General features: G+C 34.4%; 1 protein-coding gene across 2 annotated transcripts; it reads left to right on the forward strand.

Annotated features, from left to right (window-relative positions):
* The first annotated feature begins 287 nt into the window (after window positions 1-287).
* Window positions 288-27870, forward strand: LOC126823277 (aldehyde dehydrogenase, dimeric NADP-preferring). Of its 2 annotated transcripts, XM_050552011.2 has the most exons (15): window positions 290-521; window positions 2131-2352; window positions 5887-6030; window positions 7412-7507; window positions 11023-11158; window positions 13048-13133; window positions 13542-13705; window positions 14680-14806; window positions 15069-15172; window positions 15946-16072; window positions 19034-19104; window positions 19826-19941; window positions 21007-21136; window positions 21520-21664; window positions 24697-27870. In XM_050552011.2, exons 2-15 carry the CDS (start codon window positions 2335-2337, stop codon window positions 24754-24756), a joined length of 1524 nt encoding a protein of 507 aa, XP_050407968.1. In that variant the 5' UTR covers window positions 290-521; window positions 2131-2334; the 3' UTR covers window positions 24757-27870. The 2 variants fall into 2 exon arrangements, with proteins under 2 accessions (XP_050407969.1, XP_050407968.1); XM_050552012.2 differs by lacking the exon at window positions 2131-2352 and having other exon boundaries at window positions 288-521.
* The last annotated feature ends 85 nt before the right edge of the window (window positions 27871-27955 follow it).

The following is a 27955-nucleotide window of genomic DNA, read 5'->3' on the forward strand; positions in this document are numbered from 1 at the left end:
TGCGAAACGAACGGAAACTTTATCTTAGCTCCAAGAACCCCAAGTATGCTCTCCAATCATAGCTTGATATGTGAATTAGGGGCTTTTATTTGAAAACGATTTTAATTAATTATGTTATTTATCCCAATATAAACAGACACAATTAACCAGCAGCGCATGCCCAAATGTTTTTGAATCCAGAAATGGTGCAGATTCCATTCCTTTCGGGTTTCGTCCTATTTTTAGTATCCAATGGGCGGTTAGGATTGGGCTATATATATAAATGTTGTAAATACAGAATTATTAGTGTTTAATCGTATCTATAGCGAGATTTTCAATACATCACATTCGGAGCGTTTATATGTTTAGAAAAATTAGTAATCCAAAACATGCAGGCATATATAAGACTTAGTTATTCCAACATATCTCAACGTTAATTAGTACAAACGCGGATGACAATTCATTTTTATGACCGATGATAAACGGGCAAATTATCTGGTGGCCGAGCGGATCGAGTATGAGGCGGTGAAAATCGTTTTATGGTAATAGCTTTGAACCATTAAAAACTATTCAGGAGAGGCCACTTATATTCCACATGCAGCGTACAAAATACTTGCTTCTAACCCTAAAATCAGTTTGAAATTTAGTTTCATTTATAGGTGTCAGGTATATGTGTTAGATCCCAGCTGCAGCATTGGCCGAGAAAGTTCATCCAGATTTTCTGGCGTGGTCCCCCCCCCCCCCTTAGGACAACTGTCTAGTTGTTTGGATGGTACGGAAAACCGAGATCCTGTGTACACATTGGCGTGCACGTAAAATATTCCTTGACAGATGGAATTTGATATAAGAGTAGGCAGTAGTGCCGCTGTCCGAACAAAATTTCCCTCATTGCACACTGTATGGCGTATGCCCGTCTTCATTAGCCCAGTTTGGAGCACAACAGACGTAGGATGTCAAACCCCATTTCATTTCATTTCATTTATAGGCCTGCAGCAGCCAAAATTTCTAGCATGAAGTTCCGCTACAAGGTCCTCCCAAAACTCTGCATGTTCCCTTGTCCATTGTGTTTTCTGCATTTTGCTTTAAATCGAAATTTAACCAATAGCATATTCTTTGCTTAGGTCGATGAAGGCATTGGGTGTTTTCGCCAATATTTAATTTTATGTCAACTTCACAATTGTTAGTATAAGTATAAATATAGCATTTACTTGACAATTATCACAATTTTCATCTGGCCCTAAATCTAGTTAATGAAAACATTTTGCTTGGAACTCTCTGGATTTGTGTTCCTAGTGTTAAAAGCTTTCCAAAAGTTTTCAAAAGTGTATAGTTTGTTTAGTAGGGAGGACCTTGTAGCGGAACTTCACGCTAGACATTGTGGCCGCAGGCCTATACCCGAAAAATGTTCCGATCATCATCGAGTGCCGATGGTAAGAAACACGGTGATAAGGGGGTGGGGGGTGCCATTCCACAATAGAACCTTATTTAATTGGGGTGGCAAAAATAAAATGAACGCAATTCCCTGCCAAGCTAAACAGCACCTAATTTCCGGAATGAATTGAAATGGGCTGAAATTAAATGGTCGCCTGGAAACTTTTTTTTCAAAATTAGGCGGCTGCAAACTTGTTTTCCTACCCGTAAGTAAAGCAATTGCTTGACCGTGGTCCAATGTAGCCTTATTTATATGGTTTTGCAACCGAAGTCCCACACATTGTCAACCTGAATTACAATCAGACAATCGATCAGACTGCTGTAGCTGCATTCACTGGACAATAAAATTTCTCTTCCCGAAAAACTAATGAAACAAAAATAATGATGATGCCCGAAAAAAAATAGTAGGCTACTTATTCTCCAGATTAGTGCTAGACACTGTTTTATTAAACTGATTTTAAATTTTAATCGGTTAGAAATTTCGATTCCAGAAAAATTCATATACAAATAATGATCAATGCAAAAGCTGATAAACAGATATATAGATCCATGTCCAAAAACTGTGACACAAGTGACAAAGCAAGGGGCTAGGCTAGACGGCCAAAATGTAATCTGATTTCGGGCACTTTATTTTGTCGACTAGAAATCAAAAAAGGACATTTCCCCCGAAATATTATATCATTTTTGTTTTATTGCACGCCTGTGAATTTGAATTCAAAGGTGTAAGGACTTCAAAAATACGAAAGTTGCGGCTTAAGCATAGATTTACTCTGTGAGCTTAAAACATTGCTGAGATCTTTTGACCTTTGAACCCGGAGGAAACAGTCAGCTCAGACTCCGAGCAAAGTTCATGGTTATTGTATCTGTTAAACGATCGAGTCGGCAGTGTAGAAATAGGGATATACGAAGAATATCACTATAGAAATGGCAGATTATTCCAAGGTAAATTGTTTCTTTGTATTTTATGTCAACATTAAAACAATGACACCTACGACAGGAAATATTTGTCATAAATTGCGCCTGCGAAATGTTTTACTTTCACTTTCAATAGTCATATCTCAATGATGGCAATGGGTTTCGATTCCCTTCTAGTCGAAGTATAAAATATCCGTGAATTATTCGGGATAGGTGTTAGGCATTCCTGGTATTTGAAATATATTTTTGAAGGATCAGAATTCATCAAATCAATTTATTTTATTTATATTCAGTTCCAGGGTGACTTCTTTTACTTTATTTGTAATATTATTATGAACACACGTCATAACGGCAGCACGTTAACCTCAAAACACCAGACCAGAATCTACAAAAACCCACCAACATTTCAACTGGTATCACATTATTACTACCGCGATTGATTTATTATTTTTTAATGTTCCTGAGCAAAATAATTCAGTTTTGGTTAAAATTACATGTTAATTATGACTGCCGTAACGGATAGCTGTAGGGAAGGGACATAACTCTTGTATAGTTTAGTAGGGGCCAGACCAATTAGGAATGGAGCAATAAACTAACAAATATTTTTTTTCTGAGATTGTACATCTTACACATTCTTTCTGTTTATAGGTGTAAACTGTATTTATAAGATTTAATTGTCCCCCGCCTTTCGAAGAAAGCAGGGGACTATTAAAATGGGTTCGTCCGTCCGTCTGTCTGTCTGTCTGTCTGTCTGTCTGTCTGTCTGTCTGTCTGTCTGTCTGTCTGTCCGTCCGTCTGTCTGTCCGTCACACTTTTTGGGACACAATAACTCTCTTCCTAATTGAGCTAGAATGTTCAAACTTGGTGTATGTGTTTATTAGGTCAATGCCTTGATGGAGTTCGAAGATGAGCATTTTCCGCTTAGGGTAAGCAGAGATAAGCAATTTGATTGGTTGATGCTTTGGGACACGATAACTCTCTTCCTAATTGGGCTAGAATGTTCAAACTTGGTGTATGTGTTGATTAGGTCAATGCCTTGATGGAGTTCGAAGATGAGCATTTTCCGCTTAGGGTAAGCAGAGATAAGCAATTTGATTGGTTGATGCTTTGGGACACGATAACTTTTAATTGAGCTAGAATGTTCAAACTTGGTGTATGTGTTTATTAGGTCAATGCCTTGATGGAGTTCGAAGATGAGCATTTTCCGCTTAGGGTAAGCAGAGATAAGCAATTTGATTGGTTGATACTTTGGGGCACGATAACTCTCTTCCTAATTGAGCTAGAATGTTCAAACTTGGTGTATGTGTTAATTAGGTCAATGTCTTGATGGAGTTCGAAGATGAGCATTTTCCGCTTAGGGTAAGCAGAGATAAGCAATTTGATTGGTTGATGCTTTGGGACACGATAACTTTAGTTCTAATTAAGTGAGATTGATGAAACTTGGTGTATAGTTTCATTACAGTAATACCTTGACTAAGTTTGATAATGAGCATTTTCTGCTCAGGGTAAGCAGAGCGATACGCAATTTGATTGGTCGAGACTTTGGAAAACAATAACTCTCATACTTTGATTGTCCCCCGCCTTTCGAAGAAAGCAGGGAACTATTAAAATGGGTTCGTCCGTCTGTCTGTTTGTCTGTCTGTCCGTTCCGCTTATGGTAAGCAGAGATAAACAATTTGATTGGTTGATCTTCGAATTGAGTAAATGTTCATGCTTATTGTCCCCCGCCTTTCGAAGAAAGCAGGGAACTATTAAAATGGGTTCGTCCGTCTGTCTGTTTGTCTGTCCGTTCCGCTTAGGGTAAGCAGAGATAAAAAATTTGATTGGTTGATGCTTTGGGACACTATAACTTTAGTTCTAATTAAGTAGATAAACAATTCGATTGGTTGATGCTTTGGGACACTATAACTTTAGTTCTAATTAAGTGAGAGTGATGAAACTTGGTGTATAGTTTCATTACAGTAATACCTTGACTAAGATCGATAATGAGCATTTTCTGCTCAGATTAAGCAGAGCGATAAGCAATTTGATTTGCTGAGACTTTGGAACACAATAACTCTCCTTCGAATTGAGTTAAAATGTTCAAAATTGGTGTGTATGCTTATTGTCCCCCGCCTTTCGAAGAAAGCAGGGGACTATTAAAATGGGTTCGTCCGTCGTCTGTTTGTCTGTCTGTCCGTCACACTCCTTCGAATTGAGTTAAAATGTTCAAAATTATTATAACCAGGTATTGATAAAAGCATCAATTTAGCAATTCCAATACAATCCAATACAATGAATATAGGCAAGGTAAATAAACAAATAAATGGAAAAAACAAATTGAAAAAGAAACTATTATAAATTAATTAAATATGTAGTATGCAATAATGAATTGACATTTAATGACAGAAAGAAAACAGTGAACTTTGCACAACTTGCAGCAAGATGGAAAATAGACCCGTTGATACAACCAAACTCTAGATCTGTAGGCATAGAGCATGTTTTCCCCTTAATATGCTATAATTATTCCATCAAAAACATTGTATGCTTAGACTATAAGTAAAGATATACTGTTTGATTGTTCAATACTTTGTAAAAGATAATTTGTGATAAATTTATATGTGTCCTCTAATTATTTTCCTATTTCGGCGGGGGACATCAGCCTCACTGTTGGCTTGTTTATACATGAGTTGATACAGGCTCATTTTTCAATAATGAAATAAGCCAATTATGTATGTCAGATTATTGTAAATAGATAGCTGCATAATACATATATGTATACAGTTATATATAATTGCTGTATATATACATTGATTTATGTATGGGGTCACAGTGACTCACTTTCCTGGAGGTTCCTGGTTTGATTCCAGTGTTGGCAGAGAACTTTCCTTCTTGGTTTCCTATTGTTAGTTGTGCAGGATGGAAAGTATGACAAATAACCGCTTCTAATCATTTGGATAGTACAGAAAACTGAGGACCACCTGTGTACATGTTTCTGTGTATGTAAAAGATCCACTTACTGATGGAATTCAATGAAGATTTAGTAGAAACACTGCTTATTATCCCAGTTTTTGCAGAAAAGTGGGACTTTAAATCACATTTCAAATCCTTTCAAAGTATTTCTTGTTTATTACAGATATAGCAAAGTAAACAAGGGTTAGTGTGCCCAAGTTTAGATTTATCGTTCATGATGTAGTAAGGTTTTTGAACAATTAATACAGTGTAATTCAATATGGCGCCCGCAGGGGTTAATATAATTAGGTACCGTTTAGTACCAAATGGTTTGATTAAATAACAGCAAGATTTGGATTAAAATGCCTTTGGAAATCCAAAGTGGGAGGTGACTGGTATGTGTCTCTCTTTTGTGGACCAAGGTGAGATAATTGTCAGTTGAATTATCTGGACGAGTAGTCCTGTCATCCTTCGGTTGCCTGTCATCCTTCGGTTATGTTTCTTTGTTGTGTAAGTAGCTACTTTCAACAAAATCGGCTATGGACCGGTTTGATTCCATTATATCTCTCGTGGTTGAGAGAGTAAATGTTTTTTAGCCAACAGAATATCTTCCAACTTCGTTTATTACAGATAATTGGAGAAATAAGACAAGCGTTCAGAACAGGAAAAACTAAAACATATCAATGGCGCAAAGAACAGTTAATACAATTGTACAAATTACTAGAAGAAAGTAGTAAAGAAATAGAAGATGCTCTCTTCAAAGATTTGCACAAGGTATATATTATGATGGGGTGGTCATCTTTTTAATGAGGATGTTTTTATAGCATTGGTGTGATGAAGTATTAAGAAATTTTGCAATCACACTACTACGGTACTTATTTTATTGTTGCTTTTTTTGGCTACAGGCCTAAGGACAGTGTATAAACGTTTCTTCTAGAATATTATATATATTAAAAATTTATGATATATGCTCAAGTTTAAGGCTTTGTTGGACAATAAAGATTAAAATTTTGTGTAAAGAAAGATTTATGTTAAAATCCATGGCATTCCTTGGCCAATAACATTATTTTAAACATTCTAATAATCTTAATCTTTATAACCACAAAAAGCCTAACATGTCACAATCTTCTTATAAAAGTATTGAAGGGGGTTGACCATCTTAATTTTTTTACATCGTTTCAATGGAATCTATAGGTATTGCCATGCAAAAGAGGATAAAGAAAGAATTGCTATAAATAGACAAACAATGTTTGTGTATCATAAAATCAAGGGAAACAATAACTAGTCTTAGTCCATTAAAATTTATGGTCCATGTTTGGATTGTATAGAAAGATTAAACCCAGATTTATTGTCTGAAAGAATTATTTGACAAGCTTTATATAATATAGTGATGATATCTGTTAGGACACACCATATTCTCAAAATATTGTTTGAGGATGCATTATGTAAGAGCTAAGTATGCCTATTACAGGTCTTTCTTTCGACCTTAAAAGTTATATAAATTATTAATTAGACATTTATAAACATGACAAGCCAATAATCAACTCTCTAGTCCATTGGATGGTTGTGATTTTCAATGGATGAAAACACGATCACTTTTAATAATTTGATTTAAAATGGATAATCACAAGACTTTGTTTATTATCGTAACATCAGTACTTGAGACAAGATAAGTTCATTCAGATTCAGAAACCAATAACCTGACTGAAATTTTCAATATATTCATTTTGAACTATTATAGCAAGAACTGTCAGCTCTTTATCTGAATCTTACATGATGCATCTTTAAGGTATATTTTTTTAGTTCTTGTTTGTTTTTTTTTTACCTAAAGTTGCACCTTATAAGTCTACTTTAATACCCATTTATGGAACTCTATTTTTAATGTGCAACGTTTACTGTGATTATTTTATTGTAGGCTTTCATTGGCTAGTGCGGTGGAGACTGACAAGCTAATATTGACTCGTTATATGATGCAGGAGTTCAATTAATAGAGTTCTATTTACCTTTGAATTTGGAAGATGGGTGTGCATCAGTGAATGTCTATCATGTCTGTGAACAACATACATGCAATATCAGAATGATAGTAATCTATGTGAATTCTGAAGCTGGTAAAATTTAAATGATTTCATTGTTTTATATTTGTAATATTTAACAGCATAGGATAGAAGCCATTATATTTGAAATTGCTTTGGTGAAGAATGATCTTGCAAATGCTATTGACAACTTAAGCGAATGGATGAAACCAGAAAAGGTAAGTCGAAATGATGGCAAAAACAAAAATAATTCTAAAGGTTTTAGTCATGCACATTTTGGCATATACTGCTATGTTTGCAATCGTTATTCATTGGCATTAGTAATCTTCAGCTTGAAGCTGCACCTTTGATTTAAAATTGTAAACAGCATCTGGATCACAAATGACTGTATGGCTTTAAAGGAGCTAAAGCTCCAACTCAATACTCTCCATGATATTCGAAATTAAGAAATGTGAATTAAAATTCAATACCGGTATTGGTCTATTTCAATCAATATTGATGTTGTTATTTTTCTGTGAAAATATGGGATTCTAATACCCAGGAGCAGGTCTTTTCATCTCACAACTGTTTCTCCCCTGGCTGTTTCATCCCAAAATTTCAAGGGTCGTTTCTGTTCATCCCACTAAATATAGGGTCGTTTCATCCCATCAATTAAAAAAAGAATATTATATGATTCATGTGGCAAACATTCAGCCATTTTTAGGAAATTTCCTCTTGATTGAATATGAATAACAGGAACAATAAAACAATGATTATTTTGAATCAGAAAATAATTGTGAACCTCAAAATAAAAGCTTACAAAAAAAGAAAGAAAATAGATCCAGTCAGAACAGTTTTCCAAATGTTCGATTGATCACTTACGCAGTTTGTATCGAGCTTCTCATGCGATTTTCAATAATAAGTGTGTGCATGTTTTTTAAGTATTTACATCAAATAAATATAGAGTTTAACCAGGCAGTTCTCGAAAAGTCGCTTCAGTAACTATAATTTTCCATGTCACATAAGGTGCCAAATTAAGAACATATCATATAGATTATTTAAAACCCAAATTAAGACTCTTGCTGATTATTTGCTACATGTTCATAACAAGATTTCAAAATTGCAATGTCTTCACTTAGACTCACAGGTACATGGGGACAGGCACGCCCTTATATGGTGCACCTATGTGATTTTTTCTTAATATTTTCTGGGGTTTTTTCTTAATATTTTTCAAATTTTTTAATCTGCTTTATTTTTCTTCCTATTTGGTGCTAAATCATATAATATTTACTATCAAACATATCCGTATCAAAAAAAAAAGTATACCTTCTGATGTATCTAATAAAAGAGAAAGGTAAGACACTTTTCTGTTGACATTTTTTTCTCCGTAAGGTACCCCTGTCGCTATTTAACTCAAAATTGTGAATAAAATCGTCTTGCCTTACAAATCAACCACTCGGTTCCTTTCGATATATATTCCTTTCGATAAAAACACATATTTCATTTTTTTCAAAAATGCTAAGTCAGTTTATTTGCCATAAATCACTCGAGTTTTTTTTTACAATTCATCGACATTTTGAACTTGTTCAATAAAAATGACGGAAGTGGTAATAAGGGAGACAACCCTGTCAAGTTGAAAGTGAATTACATTTCCTACTAGAATGCCCTGCCTACAAATCTCTTCGCACTATTTGCGTATACCCAACACTTGCCAACAGTTGTTTCCCATATACACTTGAAACTCTGTTCAATCCAAGCAAAACTGTAAAAAATCCGTCAGTGCTTTTATTTTTAACACATTTAAACTAAGAACCATCCTCACTTTTTCATTGTTGTTTGCTCACTTGTATATTTAAGAGCATTGACCTATTCGAGATAAATGTGATTATCTATAATCTGTTTGTCTTGTTGCTAACAATGTTAATAAATTGTTCATTATTCATGTACATATTTATATTGTATGCTGTCCTAAATGGATTTTTCGGTACAATAAGATTATCTTATCATTATCCATGTGGGTACACAAACATGAAATTTTCCAGTAAATTATACATAAACTTTATTTTTGGACATTGTTTAAATTTCCATTTGAGACAAATTGGGGGAATATTGAAGAGTTTTTTTGCTGGAGCGATTTACTATGTAAGACAATCAAGATAATCTTTTAAATATGGTTCATATTTATAGCTAGGCTATTTGTTTCTTTATCTGGCTTCCTATTTATGTGTAAATAGAACCCAACTTTCACATCACATATTTAAATATTTTTATTATTAATCCATAACAATTAATTAGATGTTTATTTAACAATACATAATTAATTTAGCTCTAGAGGCTAAAGTTAATATCCGATTGACTTTAAATTTATACACAGTGTTTGAGATCATGCGACGAAGAATCCTATTGATTTTCAACGATTTCCAATAATTACTGCAAAAGGTATGGCCCTTGATCACTTTGAAAAATCTTGTGACGCTCTATAGGCTAAATTTATCATCCAATTGACTTCCAATTGATACACAGAGTTTAAGATCTTGAGATGAACAAATATATTGATTTTCAAAGAATTTTTATCCGCCCACATTGAAATGTGGTCGTATATTGTCGTCGCCCCCGTCCGTCGGTCCGGCGTCCACAATTGCTTGACTGCCCGGACGATTTAGCTGCTGTGGGCGTATGTTTCGTTGCCTGCCAACCTATCTTTCATACAATCAGGGGCCATCCGATATACCTGAATATCGAAAGGAACCAAGACCTTTGGGTTATAAACATGCATTTCAAGTTTCATCAAAATCAGATCAAAATTTTGACCTCCAGAGGGTCCACAACTTTGATATACCAGATATTTACACTAATTGTGTATGAGGGGGCGGCCATTTTGTCCGGCAGTTTTAAGTCCAATTTTCACGAAATTCGAACTCAACCGAAATTATGGTGTAACGGTGATATATTTGAACGTTTTTTTAAATTGGATAATAGTTGTGACATCTAGAGGGACCTCAAGCTAAAAACGTGATTTTTCGTACAATCAGGGCCCATAATTCAGGAAGTTACTATCCGATATGCACCAATATCGAAAGGAACCAAGATCTTTGGGTTTTAAACTTACATTTCAAGTTTCATCAAAATCAGAAGAAAATTGTGACCTTGATATACCATATTTTTACGATATTTGAGAATGAGTGGCGGCCATTTTGTCTGTCAGTTTGGTCCAATGTTCACGAAATTCAAACTCAACCATCCTAAGGGTGTAACGGTGATGTACTAAAACGTTTTTTTAAATTGGATAAAAATTATGACCTCTATAATCGCGATTTATCATACAATCAGGGGCCATAATTCAGGAAGTTACGGTCCAATATGCGCGAAGATCTTTGAGTTATAAACTTACATCTCAAGTTTCAACAAAATCAAATAAAAATTGTGACCACAAGTCCACAAGCTAAAAACGTGATTTTTCGTACTATCAGGGTCCATAATCCATGAAGTTACGCTCCGATATATGCCAATATCGAAAGGATCCGAGATCTTCGGGAGATAAACCTATATTTCCAGTTTCGTTGAAATTGGATAAAAATTGTGATGGACAGGGGCAACAACAATATACGTCCACATGAAAATATGGGCGTATAAAAATAAATGTGCAATTAATTAATATGTGTCATCTCTTTATTTTGGGATTTTGGCGGGAGACATCAACCTCACTGTTGGCTTGTCTAGTTCAATATTCCCTACATGTAGATTATATTTTCAGCCCCCAAAAAACCTACTTGTTGCTATGGATACATTGATGATACAACCTGAACCATTTGGTGTATCCTTAGTTATTGGAGCATGGAATTACCCGATTCAATTAACTTTACTGCCACTTGTTGGAGCAATAGCAGCAGGTAGGGTTGATATTTTTAAAGGAGTAGTTCCAGATATATTTTAAAATAAAACTGGTTAATGTTTTGAAAAACTGTAATACTTCGTTGAAGAACAATCATGAAACCATCAAATTCTTGGTGTGCTATTCAGAAACAAAACACAGAAAATATATATATTTATTCATGTAAAATGTAGATAATTTATAAGATGTATTATTTTTATACGCCAACATGGAAATGTGGTCGTATATTGCCGTCACCCCCGTCCATCCGTCGTCCACAATTTCTTGTGAACACTCTACAAACTACATTTATCATCTGATTGTTTTGAAATTGATATATGTTGTTTGCATTAGTGAGATGAAGAAGCCTATTTAATTTCAATAACTTCCATTAATTTCTTCTGGAGTTTTCTTCTGGAGTTATGGCCCTTGTTTCACTTTGTTGCACCTTGTGAACGCTCTAACGACAAAAATTATCAACCGATCTGTATGAAATTTATATTCATCATTTAAATTAGTAAAACAAAGAAGCCTATTGAATTTCAGCAATTTCCGTTAATTACATCTAGAGTTATGTCCCTTGTTTCACTTTGTTGAATGTTGTGAACGCTCTAATGACAACAGTTATCATCCGATCTGTTTGAAATTGATATGCATCATTTAAATTAGTGAAACGAAGAAGCCTATTGAATTTCAGCAATTTCCGTTAATTACACCGTGAGTTAAGGCCCCTGTTTCTTATGTTGTTGTCATCCGATCTGTTTGAAATTGATATGCATCATTTAAATTAGTGAAACGAAGAAGCCTATTGAATTTCAGCAATTTCCGTTAATTACACCGTGAGTTATGGCCCCTGTTTCACGTTGTTGTACCTTGTGAATCTCTAATGACAAAAGTAATTATCCGATCTGTACGAAATTTATATGCATCATTTAAATTAGTAAAACAAAAAAGCCTATTGAATTTCAGCAATTTCCGTTAATTACATCTAGAGTTATGGCCCTTGTTTCACTTTGTTGAATGTTGTGAACACTCTAATGACAAAAGTTATCAACCGATCTGTATGAAATTGATATGCATCATTTAAATTATGAAGAAGCCTATTGAATTTCAGCAATTTCTGTTAATTTCTTCTGGAGTTATGGCCCTTGTTTCACTTTTTTGAATCTTGTGAAAACTCTAATGACAACAGTTATCATCCGATCTGTTTGAAATTGATATGCATCATTTAAACGAAGAAGCCTATTAAATTTCAGCAATTTATGTTAATTATGCCGTGAGTTATGGCCCTTGTTTCACTTTGTTGTACCTTGTGAATGCTCTAACGACAAAAGTTGTTATCCGATCTGTATGAAATTTATATGTATCGTTTAAATTATAAAAAAAAAACAAGCCTATTGAGTTTCAGCAAATTTCCGTTAATTACATCTAGAGTTATGGGCTATGGCCCTTGTTTCACTTTGTTGAATCTTGTGAACGCTTGAACGACAAAAGTTATCACTTAATCTGGATGAAATTCATGTGCATCATTTAAATTAGTGAAATGAAGAAGCCTATTGAATGTCAGCAATTTCCGTCTATTACTTCTAGAGTTATGGCCCTTGTTTTACTTTGTTGAACCTTGTGAACGACAAAAGTTATCATCCGATCTGTATGAAATTTATATGCATTATTTGAATTAGTAAAACAAAAAAGCCTGTTGAATTTCAACAATTTCTGTAGATTACTTCCAGAGTTATGGCCTTGTTTTTGTTTTTGGAACCCTCAAACTACAAAAATTATAATGTCATCTGTATGAAATTGTCTATTAAATTCCCCTAATTACCTACAAAAGAATAAATATACGAAATATAAATCTGTACTTTAATCAGATTGTGTACTGGCAATAAATAAGATTCTAAATTTCAGGTAATTGCTGTGTTATAAAACCATCAGAATTGGCTCACAATATAGCCATTCTACTGGAAAAGTTGATAAATAAATACATGGATAATGTAAGTAAAAGTTATTAACTGTGCACATGAATCAAGGAGAAAATATAAATCTGAAATCTGATATATTTTGCTGATGTCCTGAACTATTAATCCCTCTAATAACCCTGTTTAAATCCATGAAACCAAATGGCCAGATTTCCAGAAGGGTTATTATGTAAATTTAGAGTTTTTTGTTGGCTGGGGATGATGTAGCTGATAAAATTGAATGTTATATTCAGGTCCAGATCTGCACCGCAAATCACCATAGACAGCCAAATTGTTCAAAATGTTATTGGAGGAGCCCCCCCCCCAACAAATATCCTGTGTCTGCAACTGGTCAATCCCTATTGTAAATATTATTAAGTTGTTGTATCCATAGTTTAAGACAAACATCAATAATGTATATTTATAAATTGTTTATTAAACTAGGAATGTATACGAGTTGTAAATGGAGGGGTACAAGAAACTACAGCTTTATTAAAAGAAAGATTTGACCAAATATTTTATACAGGAAATAATGTTGTAGCAAAGATAGTAATGGAAGCAGCAGCTAAGCATCTGACACCAGTTGTGTTAGAATTAGGTGGTAAAAGGTATTTTATAAAAGTTTAATAAATACTAGATTGTTGTTTCATATTTGCCAGAGACTCACTTTTCGGTGAATTTTATTAGATTACTGACCATATCATATTCTCAAATTTATACACATCTAAAGAATATTTTGATCTTGGATGATCTCAAAATTGTCCTTAAAGGGCTTTCAATGAGCTGATATAAAAATCTAGTAGTTGGTTCAGTAGAGTATAGAATTACAACTGTCAAGGGTTCTTTTACTTGCATGCCAATGTGTACACAGGACCTTGATTTTCATTCCTATCCAATTGACTAGATGATGTTCATTGCAAGGCCCTAAAGTCCTGCACTACTGACAAGGGGAAACCACTTAGGAAAATCCCTGGTAACTTTCTATGCCAATACCAGGATTGGACCCTGGACCTCCTGGTTAGTGAGCCAGTGTCATACTCACTGAGCCTCTGCGGGCTATTGTGTTGTCTATATATTGCACAGGAACTATTGACACTATAGATACCAGCCTTTGAAACAGTTGTTAGTAAATCTTTATAATAATCCAATTCTAATTTGGAACCCTGATTATTATTATAGGCTGGGTGGGTTTTCTAGCATGTTTTGGATCATAAGTCCAACCTCGTGGGTTTTCTCCGGGTCCTCCGGTTTCCTCCCACTGCTAAAGACCCCTACGCGCAAGCGAATTATTGAAATAAAATTAAACCATATGTTAGTCCCGAAATGACCTAGTTTGTGTCGAGTGGACGTTAAACCCTATTTCTCTCTCTCTCTTGGATCATAAGGTTTGTTATTGAGTAAAGTGGCAGGGTTTCAATACTATGCTTGGACGTGACAAGGAGTAGTGTCACCTGCCTTATCCTGTGGGTTTACTCTGGATTCTTCAATTTCCTCCCATGGCTAAAGACCCCTGTGCGCACGCGAATTATTGAACCATATGTTAGTCCCAAAATGACATCTCTGTCTCTTTATAATATTATAGCCCTGTATATGTAGATAAAGGTGTTGATATGTTAACAGTAGCTAAAAGATTGATGTGGGGTAAAACTTGTAATTCAGGCCAGACATGTATAGCGCCAGATTATGTCATGTGTACAGCAGAAGTACAGGTAAATATTGACAGGTGTGATTTATATCTCATACCCAAAATATATCCTTTAATACAAGAAGTTCAAATTTACTTGATCATAGTTCAGACAAGCACATTCAAACCAGAAAAACAGTAATTTTGTATAACAAATAAGGTTGATGTATAAAGTAAAAATAAAAGCAATTGATACCCTAATTTAAAATTTTGCATTTGAAAGTTATTCTCCATGAATGATACATTCAGATATTTCGAAATACACTTCTTGTTTTATGATTTTTTAGAATGAACTCATAGAAAAAATTAAAATGGTTATTGATCAGTTTTATGATGGCAATGCAGCCACATCTGAATGCTATGGTCGAATTATTAATGACAGACATTTTCAGTAAGTAAATTGTGGTCCCCTGTCTGCTTGAAGATGCTCTAGAGGCGAAAGTTATCATCCTATTAACTTCAAATCATGCACGGATCTTATGTTTACGGGACAAAAAAACCCTATTGATTTTCCATAATTTCCATTGTATATTGTCAGTTATTGTAGTACTATCAGACTTTTTTCCCTGTTGTGTTTGTTTCTTCGTGATCGTAACAAGACTGCAGCATTAATGGTTTTACAACTTTATTGCTAAGCTGTAATGGCTTTGAGGGTTCCTCGTTCTCAATAATAATGGCTGCTAGGAATTTCTGAATGAGCTCTGATCCAATTCGCTCTACACCCTAATTTGTACCCCTAATTTCTGCAGGTCTTCGATAACATTGACGTTAATTTTAATCCCAAATAAACCTCTTTATTTCACACGACTAAAGGAGGAGACATTACCTTATTTGGTCTGCTAACCATAGGTCAATTAACAGCCAGAATTTGATGTATTTTATGTATAACTATATATTCACGTTCATTAAGTAAGTGTGATTTGACTCTATAGACAAAGTGAAGCAACAATTTTGCAAAGAACCAAAATTGTCTTAAGGACCAAAGTGTTACATTATTTCCCTTAATCACTTGTGTACTACATTACGGGAAAACAAGTATTCCTAGACCACGCCCATATATTATGTGGAAGTGTATGTCCTCAGTTCTTATACTACAGATCATGCTACACTGTTGAGAAGAGCAACATGTTTTGTTATAACTGATGTAATTATGTTATTCTATAGACGAGTGAAAAGTATGTTAAAATCTGGTGTTATAGTTATTGGAGGCGATATTAAAGAAGATGAGAGATTTATTTCTCCTACTGTTATTAAAGATGTTAAACCTACAGATACTGTCATGCAAAGTGAAGTAAGTCTGAAAATATTCAAAATTTGAGACAAATCTGTCAAGCCATTGCTGAAATCGTTTAACTTTTGATTTATGAATCATACAAATTTTTTTTTTTTTTTTTTTAATTGATGAATAACTTACTCTGGGAAGGTTATTGCTTGAATTTTCGAAAATCCAGTTAGTCTGTAGTCCGTCCTTCTTCCACGAATGATTGTGGACACGTTAAAGTCATCATCTGGTCGACTTGGAAATAAGACACAGTGTTTATTTTCATGAGACATAAAAGCTTATTGATTTTCTACGATTTTTGTACGCCCACATTGAAATGTGGTCGTATATTGTCGTCGCCACCGTCCGTCCGGCGTCCACAATTGCTTGTGGATGCTCTAGAGGCTAAAGTTAATATCAGATTGATTTTAAATTTATATACAGTGTTTAAGGCCATGAGACGAAGAAGCCTATTGATTTTCAGCGATTTCCGATAATTACTGCCAGAGTTATGGCCCTTGATCACTTCAAAAAATCTTGTGGATGCTCTAGAGGCTAAAGTTAATATCCAATTGACTTTAAATTTATACACAGTGTTTAAGGTCATGAGACGAAGAAGCCTATTGATTTTCAGCAATTTCCGATAATTACTGCCAGAGTTATGGCCCTTGATCACTTAAAAAAATCTTGTGAATGCTCTAGAGGCTAAAGTTAATATCTGACTGACTTTAAATTCATACACAGTGTTTGAGGTCATGAGACGAAGAATCTTATTGATTTTCAACGATTTCCGATAATTACTGCCAAGGTTATGGCCCTTGATCACTTTGAAAAATCTTGTGACGCTCTAGAGGCTAAAGTTATTATCTGATTGATACACAGAGTTTAAGATCTTGAGAAGAACAAGTATGTTGATTTTCAATGAATTTTTATGACTTGAACAGCTAAATCCATGATATTAAAAGTTTCGTATACTAAACGTTAGCATGGGGCAGAACTTTATAAAAACCAAACAAATTCTAATGGTTTTCTGATAATTACTTCATGAGTTGTTACTCTTAATCAGATTTTAGTGTATTATAAATGTTTCATTACCGAAAAAAAAGTAAAAATATGCGACAACACTTGTTGACTCCCCGGACGACTTAGCTGCTGTGGGTGTATGTTTCGATGCCTGGCAACCTATCTTTGATAATTTTGTCGAAGCTGTTGCACTTTTTATACGCCCACATGGAAATGTGGTTGTATGTTGCCGTTGTCCCCGTCCGTATGTCCGTGGTCCATAATTTCTTGTGAATGCCTTACAGACTACATTCAACATTTGATCGTTTTGAAATTAATATAATGTTGTTTACTTTACATCAGTGAGACGAAGAATCCTATTTAATTTCAATAATTTCTGTTATTTCTTCAGGAGTTATGATCCTTCTTTCACTTTGTGGAACCTTGTAAACGCTCTATGATAAAAGTTATCATCCGATCTGTATTATACATCATTTATATACATCATTTAAAGATACATTATGGGAGATTATATAAAGAGCTGGCAGTGCTCACTATAATAGTTAAAAACTAGATAATGTAAAGGGAATTTGCTGAAAATTTCAGTCAAATTGATCCACTTTGAACCGAGAATTTAGCAATTGAATTTTAAACCTAGCCTTGATTATCAGTACTAAAGTCGGTACGATAAAAATCATAGTCTTGATTATCTATTTTTTTATTTAATCATCAATGAGCGTTGAGCAGCAGATCGGATTCCATTCCAGTAAATATTGCAGGCTAGCGATGACGTCGATAGTTGATTATGGTCTGGATAAGTTAATAATTTAGATAACATTTCAGGCCTAAAGAAAGACCTGCAATAGGCAGATTTAGCTCTTGCATAATGTATGTTTTAATTAGTGAAATGAAGAATCCTATTGAATATCAGAACTTTCCCTTAATTAGGTCTATAGAGTTATGGTCCTTGTTTCACTTTGCTAAATCCTATTGAATTTCAATGATTACGATAATTACTGTGGATGATTTATGATAATTACTGCTGAGATTCTTGGCCCTTGATCTCATAGAAAAATCATGTGGACACTCAAGATGCTAAAGTTATTATATGATTAACTTTTTGGACTGTTTGAAAGACTTAGCTGCTGTGTACATAAATTTGGTTGCCTGGCAATTCATATTTTTTCTTGATGAGAGAGATAATGCATCTTTAAAGGACAATATTGGTGTCAGTCGTTATCACATATGTGATAGAACTAATTAAACACGTTCCAAATATAATTTTATCACAGAGCTCATTGCTATGATAGCTGAGTAATACAGGTTTCCTGAATCGGAAGTGACAAACGCCAAAGGAAAGCACGAGCCATCCCTCTATACAACTGACTGAAGTGACGAGTGATAACAGATACATGGGCAAATTTCTGCTCACTAATAATTCCTTCCAAGACCAAAAGTTGTTGTGTGAGACTGTGAGAGGATATCTGACAATTCATAAAAATAATTGACTGCCACTAGATAAGAGAACACGAAAGAAAAACAGAAAAAGTCTGTGCATTGCCATGTTTTTATAAGGTATAGAATGAAAATAAACAAGGGAATGTACAGACTATTTCTATTTTTCTCGTGTTCTCTTATCTAATGACATTCAATTACTTTATTGAATTGTCAGGTATCCTCTTACAGTCCCATATAACAACTTTTGGTTTTGGAAGGAATTATTAGTGAGCAGAAATTCGGCCGTGTATCTGTTATCACTCGTCACATCAGTAAGTTATATAGAGGGATGGCTCGTGTTTTCCTTTGGCGTTCGTCACTTCCGATTCAGGAAACCTGTTTTACTCAGCTATCGTAGCACTGATCTCTGTGATAAAATTATATTTGGAATGTGTTTAATTAGTTCTATCACATATGTGATAATGACTGGCACCAATATTGTCCTTTAACTGTGTGATATGTGTAGTTATTTATTCTTGGTGTTGTATATAGATATTTGGACCAGTGTTACCTATAATGCCTGTTATAAATGAAGATCAAGCTATTGATTATATCAATGATGGGTAAGATAAATATTTGATAATCCCTCATTTCATCAATGTATCAAATACAGAGGGGAGTAGCATGCTCATAATCAGATTTAAAATATACTTATTCAAATTGATCAATTTGAAATAAAGTATCTCCATTTCATCTCACCATTTTTTTAGCAAAAACATTTTGAATTTTTTTTACACACATCAGCTAATTCTTTATTCAGATATTTTTTTGTGATTAAATTTGCCCCAAGATGGATTATGTAAGAGCTAAATCTGCCTATTGCAGGTCTTTATTTTATCTTCAAATTGTAAATTATTATTTAGACATTTATTCACATGACAAGCTACAATCAACTCTCTAGATCATTGGGTGACAGAGATTTTAACAGATTAAAAGACAGTTGCCATTTATTGATTTAATTTAAAAATGACGCATAACGAGTACTGTTGTTATGATAATAAACAATCTATGCCACATCTTGTCACAACTTCGAACAGTTATAACTTCGAACAGTTATAAAGTGATTTGAATGAAATTTTCAATATTTTTATTTATCTATCTTACGTAATACATATTTAATAATGGAGTAATAATATGTGTATTTCAGTGAAATAGTACATATATTAATGGCAATGTGAAGTTGCCATGTTATTCGTGATAAAGTTAAATTATTGGGCATGTCAGTTAAAAAAAAACCCAGATGATTATTGTCCCTTTAACAAGATTACACATTGTCTATTACAGAGAGAAGCCATTGGCTATGTATGTATTTTCTAATAATAATAAAATAGTAGACAAGTTTTTACAACAGACAAGTAGTGGTGGTGTAACTGTTAATGATACTGTGATCCATGCAGGTGGTAAGAACCTTTAATTATACTAATATTTAATTAAATAACTATGTGACCATCCTAGATATAAGGATGACAGTAAAGGTCAATATAATCACTGTCTGATACAGGCACCAAAAAGGCCCGAATTGAAAAAAATGGAATGGTGTTTAATGTCCTGCATTTCTTCACCAACTGGGCTCATGAAAAAGGACATACGCCCGACAGCTTTCTTTTACATGCACAGCAGCAATTACATGGATGATCCTCAGTTTTTCCTCTAGTACGAATGACTAAATACTTTTCTTTGCCAGGCCTCCTGTCTTGCACCACTGACAATAGTTAATTGACCATACCATCCAGCCCATAAATAAAATACAGTACCATTGATCCTAATGAACAATCAAACTAAGTCTGTAAATACAAAAATGACCACATAGTGTTACAGTAAAAGTTCTTTAACAGGGCTGGTTGTCTGGACTACATGCAAAGTAGTGTTAGGTGTTTCAAAAAGAATCTGCATAATCTGCTTCATGCTCAGCAGCACCAACAACTTTGACTTATAGAAACTCCCTCAATTATTCGACAGGACAGTAGGACACCGATCTGAAATTTACATAATCAACCAAACAGCTTCATGTTCATTCAAAAAGCACATAAACAGTGCAAATTATTTAAATAAGCAATGTAAACCCTTTATAATATATCCTTTATGGCCACATAATCCAAGTGATTGGTTAGAATACATGTTGTAGAATATCCAATGTTTCAAGGTATGTTTTAGGAATATCCAATTTGTTTAAAATCGTAAAATCAAATAAAGAGTTAATTTTCTGAACAAACAGGGCTAATGAAGACAGGGATTAAAATTATTTGTCAATTTCATTTTGTTTTATTATGATTTTGCCTTCTCTATTAATTAAATTGTTACAGTTGTTGGAATGCCATACTAATAGTAAGTGCAGGGGGACGCAAATATTATTGCCACAGCTAAGAAATACAAACAAATTTTTCCAGATCTGAATCTAATAAGTCATCAAGACTAGAATCGAGGCCAATTGACATTTTGACTACACAGTTTCTATTTTAATTCAGTGATGACATTACCATTTGGTGGTGTGGGACACAGTGGTACAGGTTCATACCATGGAAAATTTTCGTTTGATGCATTTTCACATAAAAGAAGTGTTCTTAAACGAACTCTAGCAATGGACTTTATTAATGCGTGAGTATATAGCATCGTATAAATCAAGCAGGTTTTGATTCAAAATTAGCATCTAATATGTATTTAAAATTTAAATTAAAATATGAGAATATACAAGTTATTCCAGGTATTTTTTTTATCCCAAATTAGAGTCGATGTTGATACAGGAAAAAAATGCTGTTCTTATATTATTTGTTTTTGCTTGACAGGTGAATTTTTTTATCAATCGAGACTAGATTTTAATATTAATTAGTAATTTACTGAAAAAGAAAGAGAAAATAATACTCTCGCTGTTAACAAAACTGCTGCTGCTATCACATAGACTAAGACTGCTGATATGATCAGTTATGTTTATACACATATTATATTAGGTAAAAGGTTAAAAAAAAATTGTTTTATTTCAGTGTTCGTTATCCACCCTATACAGACAGAAAATTTAGTGTTATCAACTTCCTAACAGGCAAGAAACCTAAAAGAACAGGAATTCTGTCATATTTACCATTTCTACCACTTGTATTATTTGGTGCATTTTTGGCTTTTATTTATAAGGTAAAGTATTTCAGCAGTTGGGTGGACTACTGAGGAACAAGAAATTAAAGATACATTCCCATAAAAAGTATTTATCAGGTGGTTATTTCCAATAAAAGTACGGTAATTTTGGTATATCGTCGGTGGGGATCAAAATCTCGTATATCGGATTTTATTAAGTTTTCAGGGGAAACAAAAAACTGTCTGCGGTCCCGGATTTTTTATTGAATGTGATTATATTTCTAATTTATGAACTAAATTGTGGAAAATTTAATATGGGGAGGTTATTTTTGGGATAATTTTAGAGGTTTATGTGCTGTGGCTATATACGACATTTTGTCTTGTGAAATGGCGGCGTATGTGATATACAACGTTCTGTTCACAAACTATAAGCCTGTTCTGAGTATATACGACGTTTTGTTCTTAATAACCTATTTACACAGATTATTTTTTAGGGTAATTTACCTAGTACAGTGACGGAGGCAGGATATTTTTTTATCGGCCGGGGGGGGGGGGGGGGGGGGGGTGCGGAGCAAATCGGGTGTCAGTGGTGGATTGTGAAGCTTATCTGCACCCGAATACAACATTCAATTTCATCAGCTGTAGCTGACATAATTCAAGGCAAATAACCCTGAGCCATAATATCCAAGACATAATTCAAGGTAAGTAATCCAAGGCTATAATATTCAGGACATAATTCAAGGTAAGTTACCCAGGGTCATAGCATCTACTACACAATTCCAGGTAAGTTGTCTGGTAGGTAAATAGCCTTGGATCGGTTCTGGTAGGTAAATATAGCCTTGGATAAGGATGACACTGAATACGCAACCTAAGATAAGATATCAAGTGTCGTGATATTTACTCCATAAACAGGAGTTATAAACAAAACCCAATGTACGTTTAGCCAGGAGCATGGAATCTATTAGAGAAAAGCTATCGAATTAGACTTTTCAAAAAATGTTGTGAAGACTTGTTCTAGGTACATCTTGTCTGACGATGATCGGCAGTAATGGGACGGCAATTTAGATAAAGGGTCTAGAAATCTTTTAGCGGTTAAATATGTAGACGATTCTCTGTTCTTGGATTTTTTTCTCTTTTCGGTCGAGCCAGGTGTTGTACCGTTTTTGGAACGGTCGAACCATCTGTACACCATTTTTTCTCCGAGAGCAAACGTCTTACACCATCGTCCTGTACATCAAAGTGTAAAGCTCCAAATCCTAGCAAATTATGTTCAAAATTTACAGAGGATGACAGGCGTAATCTATTTGAAGCATTCTGGAAGATGAGTTGGGACCAAAAAGAGGTATACATAGTAAATCTTGTAAAAAAATGTAATGTCAAGGATAGAACCGTATGCGAAACGGAAGAAAAGACATACAGAAAGCAAACTACTTACCATTACCACTTAATTAAAAACAATGACAGACTACAGGTCTGCAAGAATATGTTTTATCGACGTTTGCTCTCGGAGAAAAAAGGGTGTACAGATGGTTCGACCGTTCCAAAAACGGTACAACACCTGGCTCAACCGAAAAGAGAAAAAAATCCAAGAATAGAGAATCGTCTACATATTTAACCGCTAAAAGATTTCTAGACCCTTTATCTAAATTGCCGTCCCATTACTGCCGATCATCGTCAGACAAGATGTACCTAGAACAAGTCTTCACAACAGTTTTTGAAAAGTCTAATTCGATAGCTTTTCTCTTATAGATTCCAGGCTCCTGGCTAAACGTACATTGGGTTTTGTTTATAACTCCTGTTTATGGAGTAAATATCACGAAACTTGATATCTGATCTTAGGTTGCGTATTCAGTATCATCCCTATCCAAGGCTATATTTACCTACCAGAACCGATCCAAGGCTATGTACCTACCAGAAAACTTACCTGGAATTGTGTAGTAGATGCTATGACCCTAGGTAGCTTACCTTGAATTATGTCGTGGATATTATAGCCTTGGATTACTTACCTTGAATTATGTCTTGGTTATTATGGCTCAGGGTTATTTGCCTTGAATTATGTCAGCTACAGCTGATGAAATTGAGTGTTATATTCGGGTGCAGATAAGCTTCATAATCCACCATTGACACCCTGATTTTTCCCGATTTGCTCCGCCCCCCCCCCCCCCCCCACGGCCGATAAAAAAAAATCCTGCGTCCGCCACTGTACTAGGTAAATTACCCTAAAAATAATCTGTGTAAATAGGTTATTCGAATTGAAGGAGATCTCAAGCATACGTTTCCCCCTTGAGAAAGACGAATTCGAATACGTCATTGTAATGGGCACCTGAAACAAATAAGAATAATAATAAAACAGTTTGACAAAACTTAAGACTTAGTAATGAGAAATTAAATTATTAAGTAAGCTGGTTCGTTCGATTGTCTAAAAGTTCAAGACTATTGTTTTCTTTTTTTTTCATCTAGATTTGGGACACAGTTTTACCTCTTTCTACTCTTTCTAACGTGAATTCCTCTATCATTTAGATTCAAAATACTACTATTATGTCAAAATGGACAGGCTGTGTTAGACAAAACTTAAGACTTAGTAATGTGAAATTAAATTCTTACCTTGTTAGCCTGTAGCCTGCGTCGATGTCAATAAGGAGATACGACTTTTTGGTTCCTAAAAACCACGTGACTTTGAAAGATGTTTTATGACAAACTGGCGTATATAAGATACGCCATTTTGGTTTGTAGAAAATTTCACGAATCAGAATACGATGTTTAGTCACATGCCTATAACTTGAGTTCTAACTGGATTACAACTACCGCGAATAGAGCATTCGACACGCCATTAATTTACGATTCTAACCATGTAAAAAAACGTTTTTGGCGCCAAAATTGATATACGTGGTTTTGATCGCCCACCGACAATATATGGAAAGTAGAAGATTCAATCTACATGTAATGTTGCATGCCTAACCTCATGGATTTCCTCTGGGTCCTTCAGTTTCCTTCAAGTGAATTATTGAAATAAAATTTACCATATTTAGTCCCAAAATGACCTAGTTTGTGTTGAGTGGATGTTGAATTGTATACATTTATATAAATTTCAGAATGTTGGGTTGGAAGCTTTTACAAACAAACTCAAACCACTCATTGGAAAAAAAGAATAAAATGAAGATTTAGATGATAGTAAAGCTAATGATTATATATCTGATTTTTATCATAAAAATTGTTAAATAGTATTCTATAACATGATTATTTATTGTAACAGAGATAAAGCTTTAAGTAAGAATTCATAATTAACTGTTGCTACACTGTGGATTACAAATCACATGTACTGCAAAACTACAGTTCCAGCAGTCTTTATATTATCAAATGTTGTATTTATATGTTTTTCCTAATAAATGTACTTGCTGCCGTTGGATCAGTGAATAACGTGCTGGCTCACTAACCAGGAGGTCTGGAGTTTGATCCATGTGTTGGCCAAAAATTTTCCCCAGAATTTACCAGCGTGGTTTTCCTTTGTCTATGATTTAGGATGGAGGGCCTGGCAAGAAACAGTGTCTAGATGTTTGGATGGAACGGAAAACTGAGGTCCCATTAAGATACTTAAAAAAAACCTTCCAGTAGGATGTTAAACCCCATTTCATTTAATAAATATACTAAAGTTTCTCTCAAAGAAAACAAACTCCCAGCAAATCGGTAACAGTTTATTAACAAACAAGGATAGTGTGACATGTGTTTTACAGTACCCGCATAGATGTGAAATATTATCTACAGTGAGTAGACATTAGGAGGACATTTATAATAACATTGACAGTGATTTGTTTCTATTTACTATGAACTTTTAATGGTTGATTATATATGGGGAAGGGGATCGTCTGCTTAACCTTGTGGGGTTTCTCTGGATCCTCTGGGTTTTTTCCCACCACTGCGAAAGAACCTTATGCACCTTCGAACTATTGAATGTATCATGTTAGTCCTGAAATGATCTGGTGATAAGTGGACATTAAGATCTTTATGGTTGTATTAGTGAATTTGTTATCATGGTACAGGTGTATATTTAATTCTGTATAATTATTGTATTGTAATATTTTGAGTGCTAAATATGGAGACATATTTCTTTAATAATATTTTCATTTTTATACGCCCACATTTTCATGTGGACGTATATAGTCGTCGCCCCTGTCCGTCCACAATTGTTTGTGGATACTCTACAGGTCACAATTCTTATCCGATTTTGACGAAACTTGAAATATAGTTTTATCCCCAAAAGATCTTGGTTGCTTTCGATATTGGCATGTATCGGATCGAAACTTCATGGATTATGGCCCCTGATCCTATGAAAAATCACGTTTTTAGCTTGTGGACCCTATAGATTATAGAGGTCACAATTTTAAACCGATTTTGATGAAACTTGAAATGCATGTTTATAACCCAAAGATCTTGGTTCCTTTCGATATTTGCGCATATCGGATCGTAACTTCCTGAATTATTGCCCCTGATTGTACGAAAAATCGCCTTTTTTTAGCTTGTGGTCCCTCTGAAGGTCACAATTATTATCCAATTTAAAAAAAACCCATTTATTTGATTATATCACCGTTACACCGTAAAAAAGGACAAAATGGCTGCCACTTGTACGCGAATAGTGTAAAAAATATGGTACATCAAGATTGTGGACCCTGTAGAGGTCACAATTTTAAACCTATTTTTATGAAACTTAAAATGCATGTTTATAACCCAAAGATCTTGAATTCTTTCGATATTTGCGCATATGGGATCATAACTTCCTGAATAATGGCCCCTGATTATACAATAAATCGCCTTTTTTAGCTTGTGGTCCCTCTGGAGGTCACAATTATTATCTGATTTTAAAAAACGTTTGATTATATCACTGTTACACCGTAATGAAGGTTTAATTCGAATTTCGTGAAAATCGGACCAAAACTACCGGACAAAATGGCTGCCACTTGTAAAAATATGGTAAATCAAGGTTGTGGACCCTCCGTCTTCATTAGCCCAGTCGGAGCAGAACAGTAGGATGTTAAACCCCATTTCATTTCGTTCTGGACCCTGTAGAGGTCACAATTTTAATCCGATTTTAATGAAACTTGAAATGCATGTTTATAACCCAAAGATCTTGGGTTTCTTCGATATTTGCACATATTGATTCTTAACTTCCTGAATTATGGCCCCTGATTTTATGAAAATTCGCCTTTTTTAGCTTGTGGTCCCTCTGGAGGTCACATTTTTTTTATCCGATTTAAAAAAAAACAAAACGTGTGAATATATCACAGTTATGCACTAATGATGGTTGAGTTCAAATTTCGTGAAAATTGGACTAAAATTTAATGAATTTCAAATTTTCTAAGAAAGTCAAAACATAATTATTTCTATGTCTTTTGCTCAATAGGTTATCAAATCACTATTATACGATCATGGGCATTATTTCCCACCCTTAAAAATCTATGACACAGGAAATAACAACACAATTACCTCCCCTGTTTTGCTATTGACAACATGGGGCAGCCATTTTCCAACGTTGGAATTTGAAGTTAAAAATTATATTTTTGCCAATTTCTCAGCTGGCAATAACGAATTATAGGAATAATAGGATTAATAGGATTATTCTTTAACAAGGTAGGACTGTTTATGGATACCATCTATTTTAAGGCTTTATTTTAATACATTTTAAAAATATAATTTGAAAATTTGCAATTGCAAACTTTAAATCCCTTGGGATCAATGGGAAAGCAAGAGTTCTTAAAGGTGGCATTCTGTCAGGGCACTGCCCTCCTGCTGTGTAAACAGATAAAGAAGTAGTGGGGCAGTACCGATGTCAAGTGAAAACCATGCGTTTTTGGTACAAAACCACATAAACTACTTACTCAAGTAGATTATATGCTTCAAGTACAGGCGTACAAGCGCAATCAATTTGGGGGTACTAAGGGCTTAAAATGGAATTGCTGCAATCGTGTTTCCTGTCATTCCAGTCTGTAAGTAAGTACAGCAATAAGTAAGTAGTCCAATATAGCCATGGAACCGATTTCCCACTCTGTGCCTGCCAGAATTCCATATTTTGGGGAGGGAGCAGAATGGAAATGGTGGAACCGAAAACACATTCTGTGCCCACATTAATTCCAGAAATGAAATGGCCCAAAAACTTCCAGTTTAGATTCCAATCAGACAAGTTAGCATCTCATCGTCTTTAAATTTATTCACAGTGTTAAAATTTGTACTAAAATTGAATTATATTAAAAACAATTATTGATATGAATACACAATTTGTTGTTGAGACTGAAAAGTAGTATCGCATATCGCTGAATGTTTAAATGCTGCATTAAACGAGTCAATGCAGCGTGTCCAGAG

The sequence above is a fragment of the Patella vulgata genome, chromosome 6, assembly GCF_932274485.2.
Source record: "Patella vulgata chromosome 6, xgPatVulg1.2, whole genome shotgun sequence".
Lineage (NCBI taxonomy): Eukaryota > Metazoa > Mollusca > Gastropoda > Patellidae > Patella > Patella vulgata.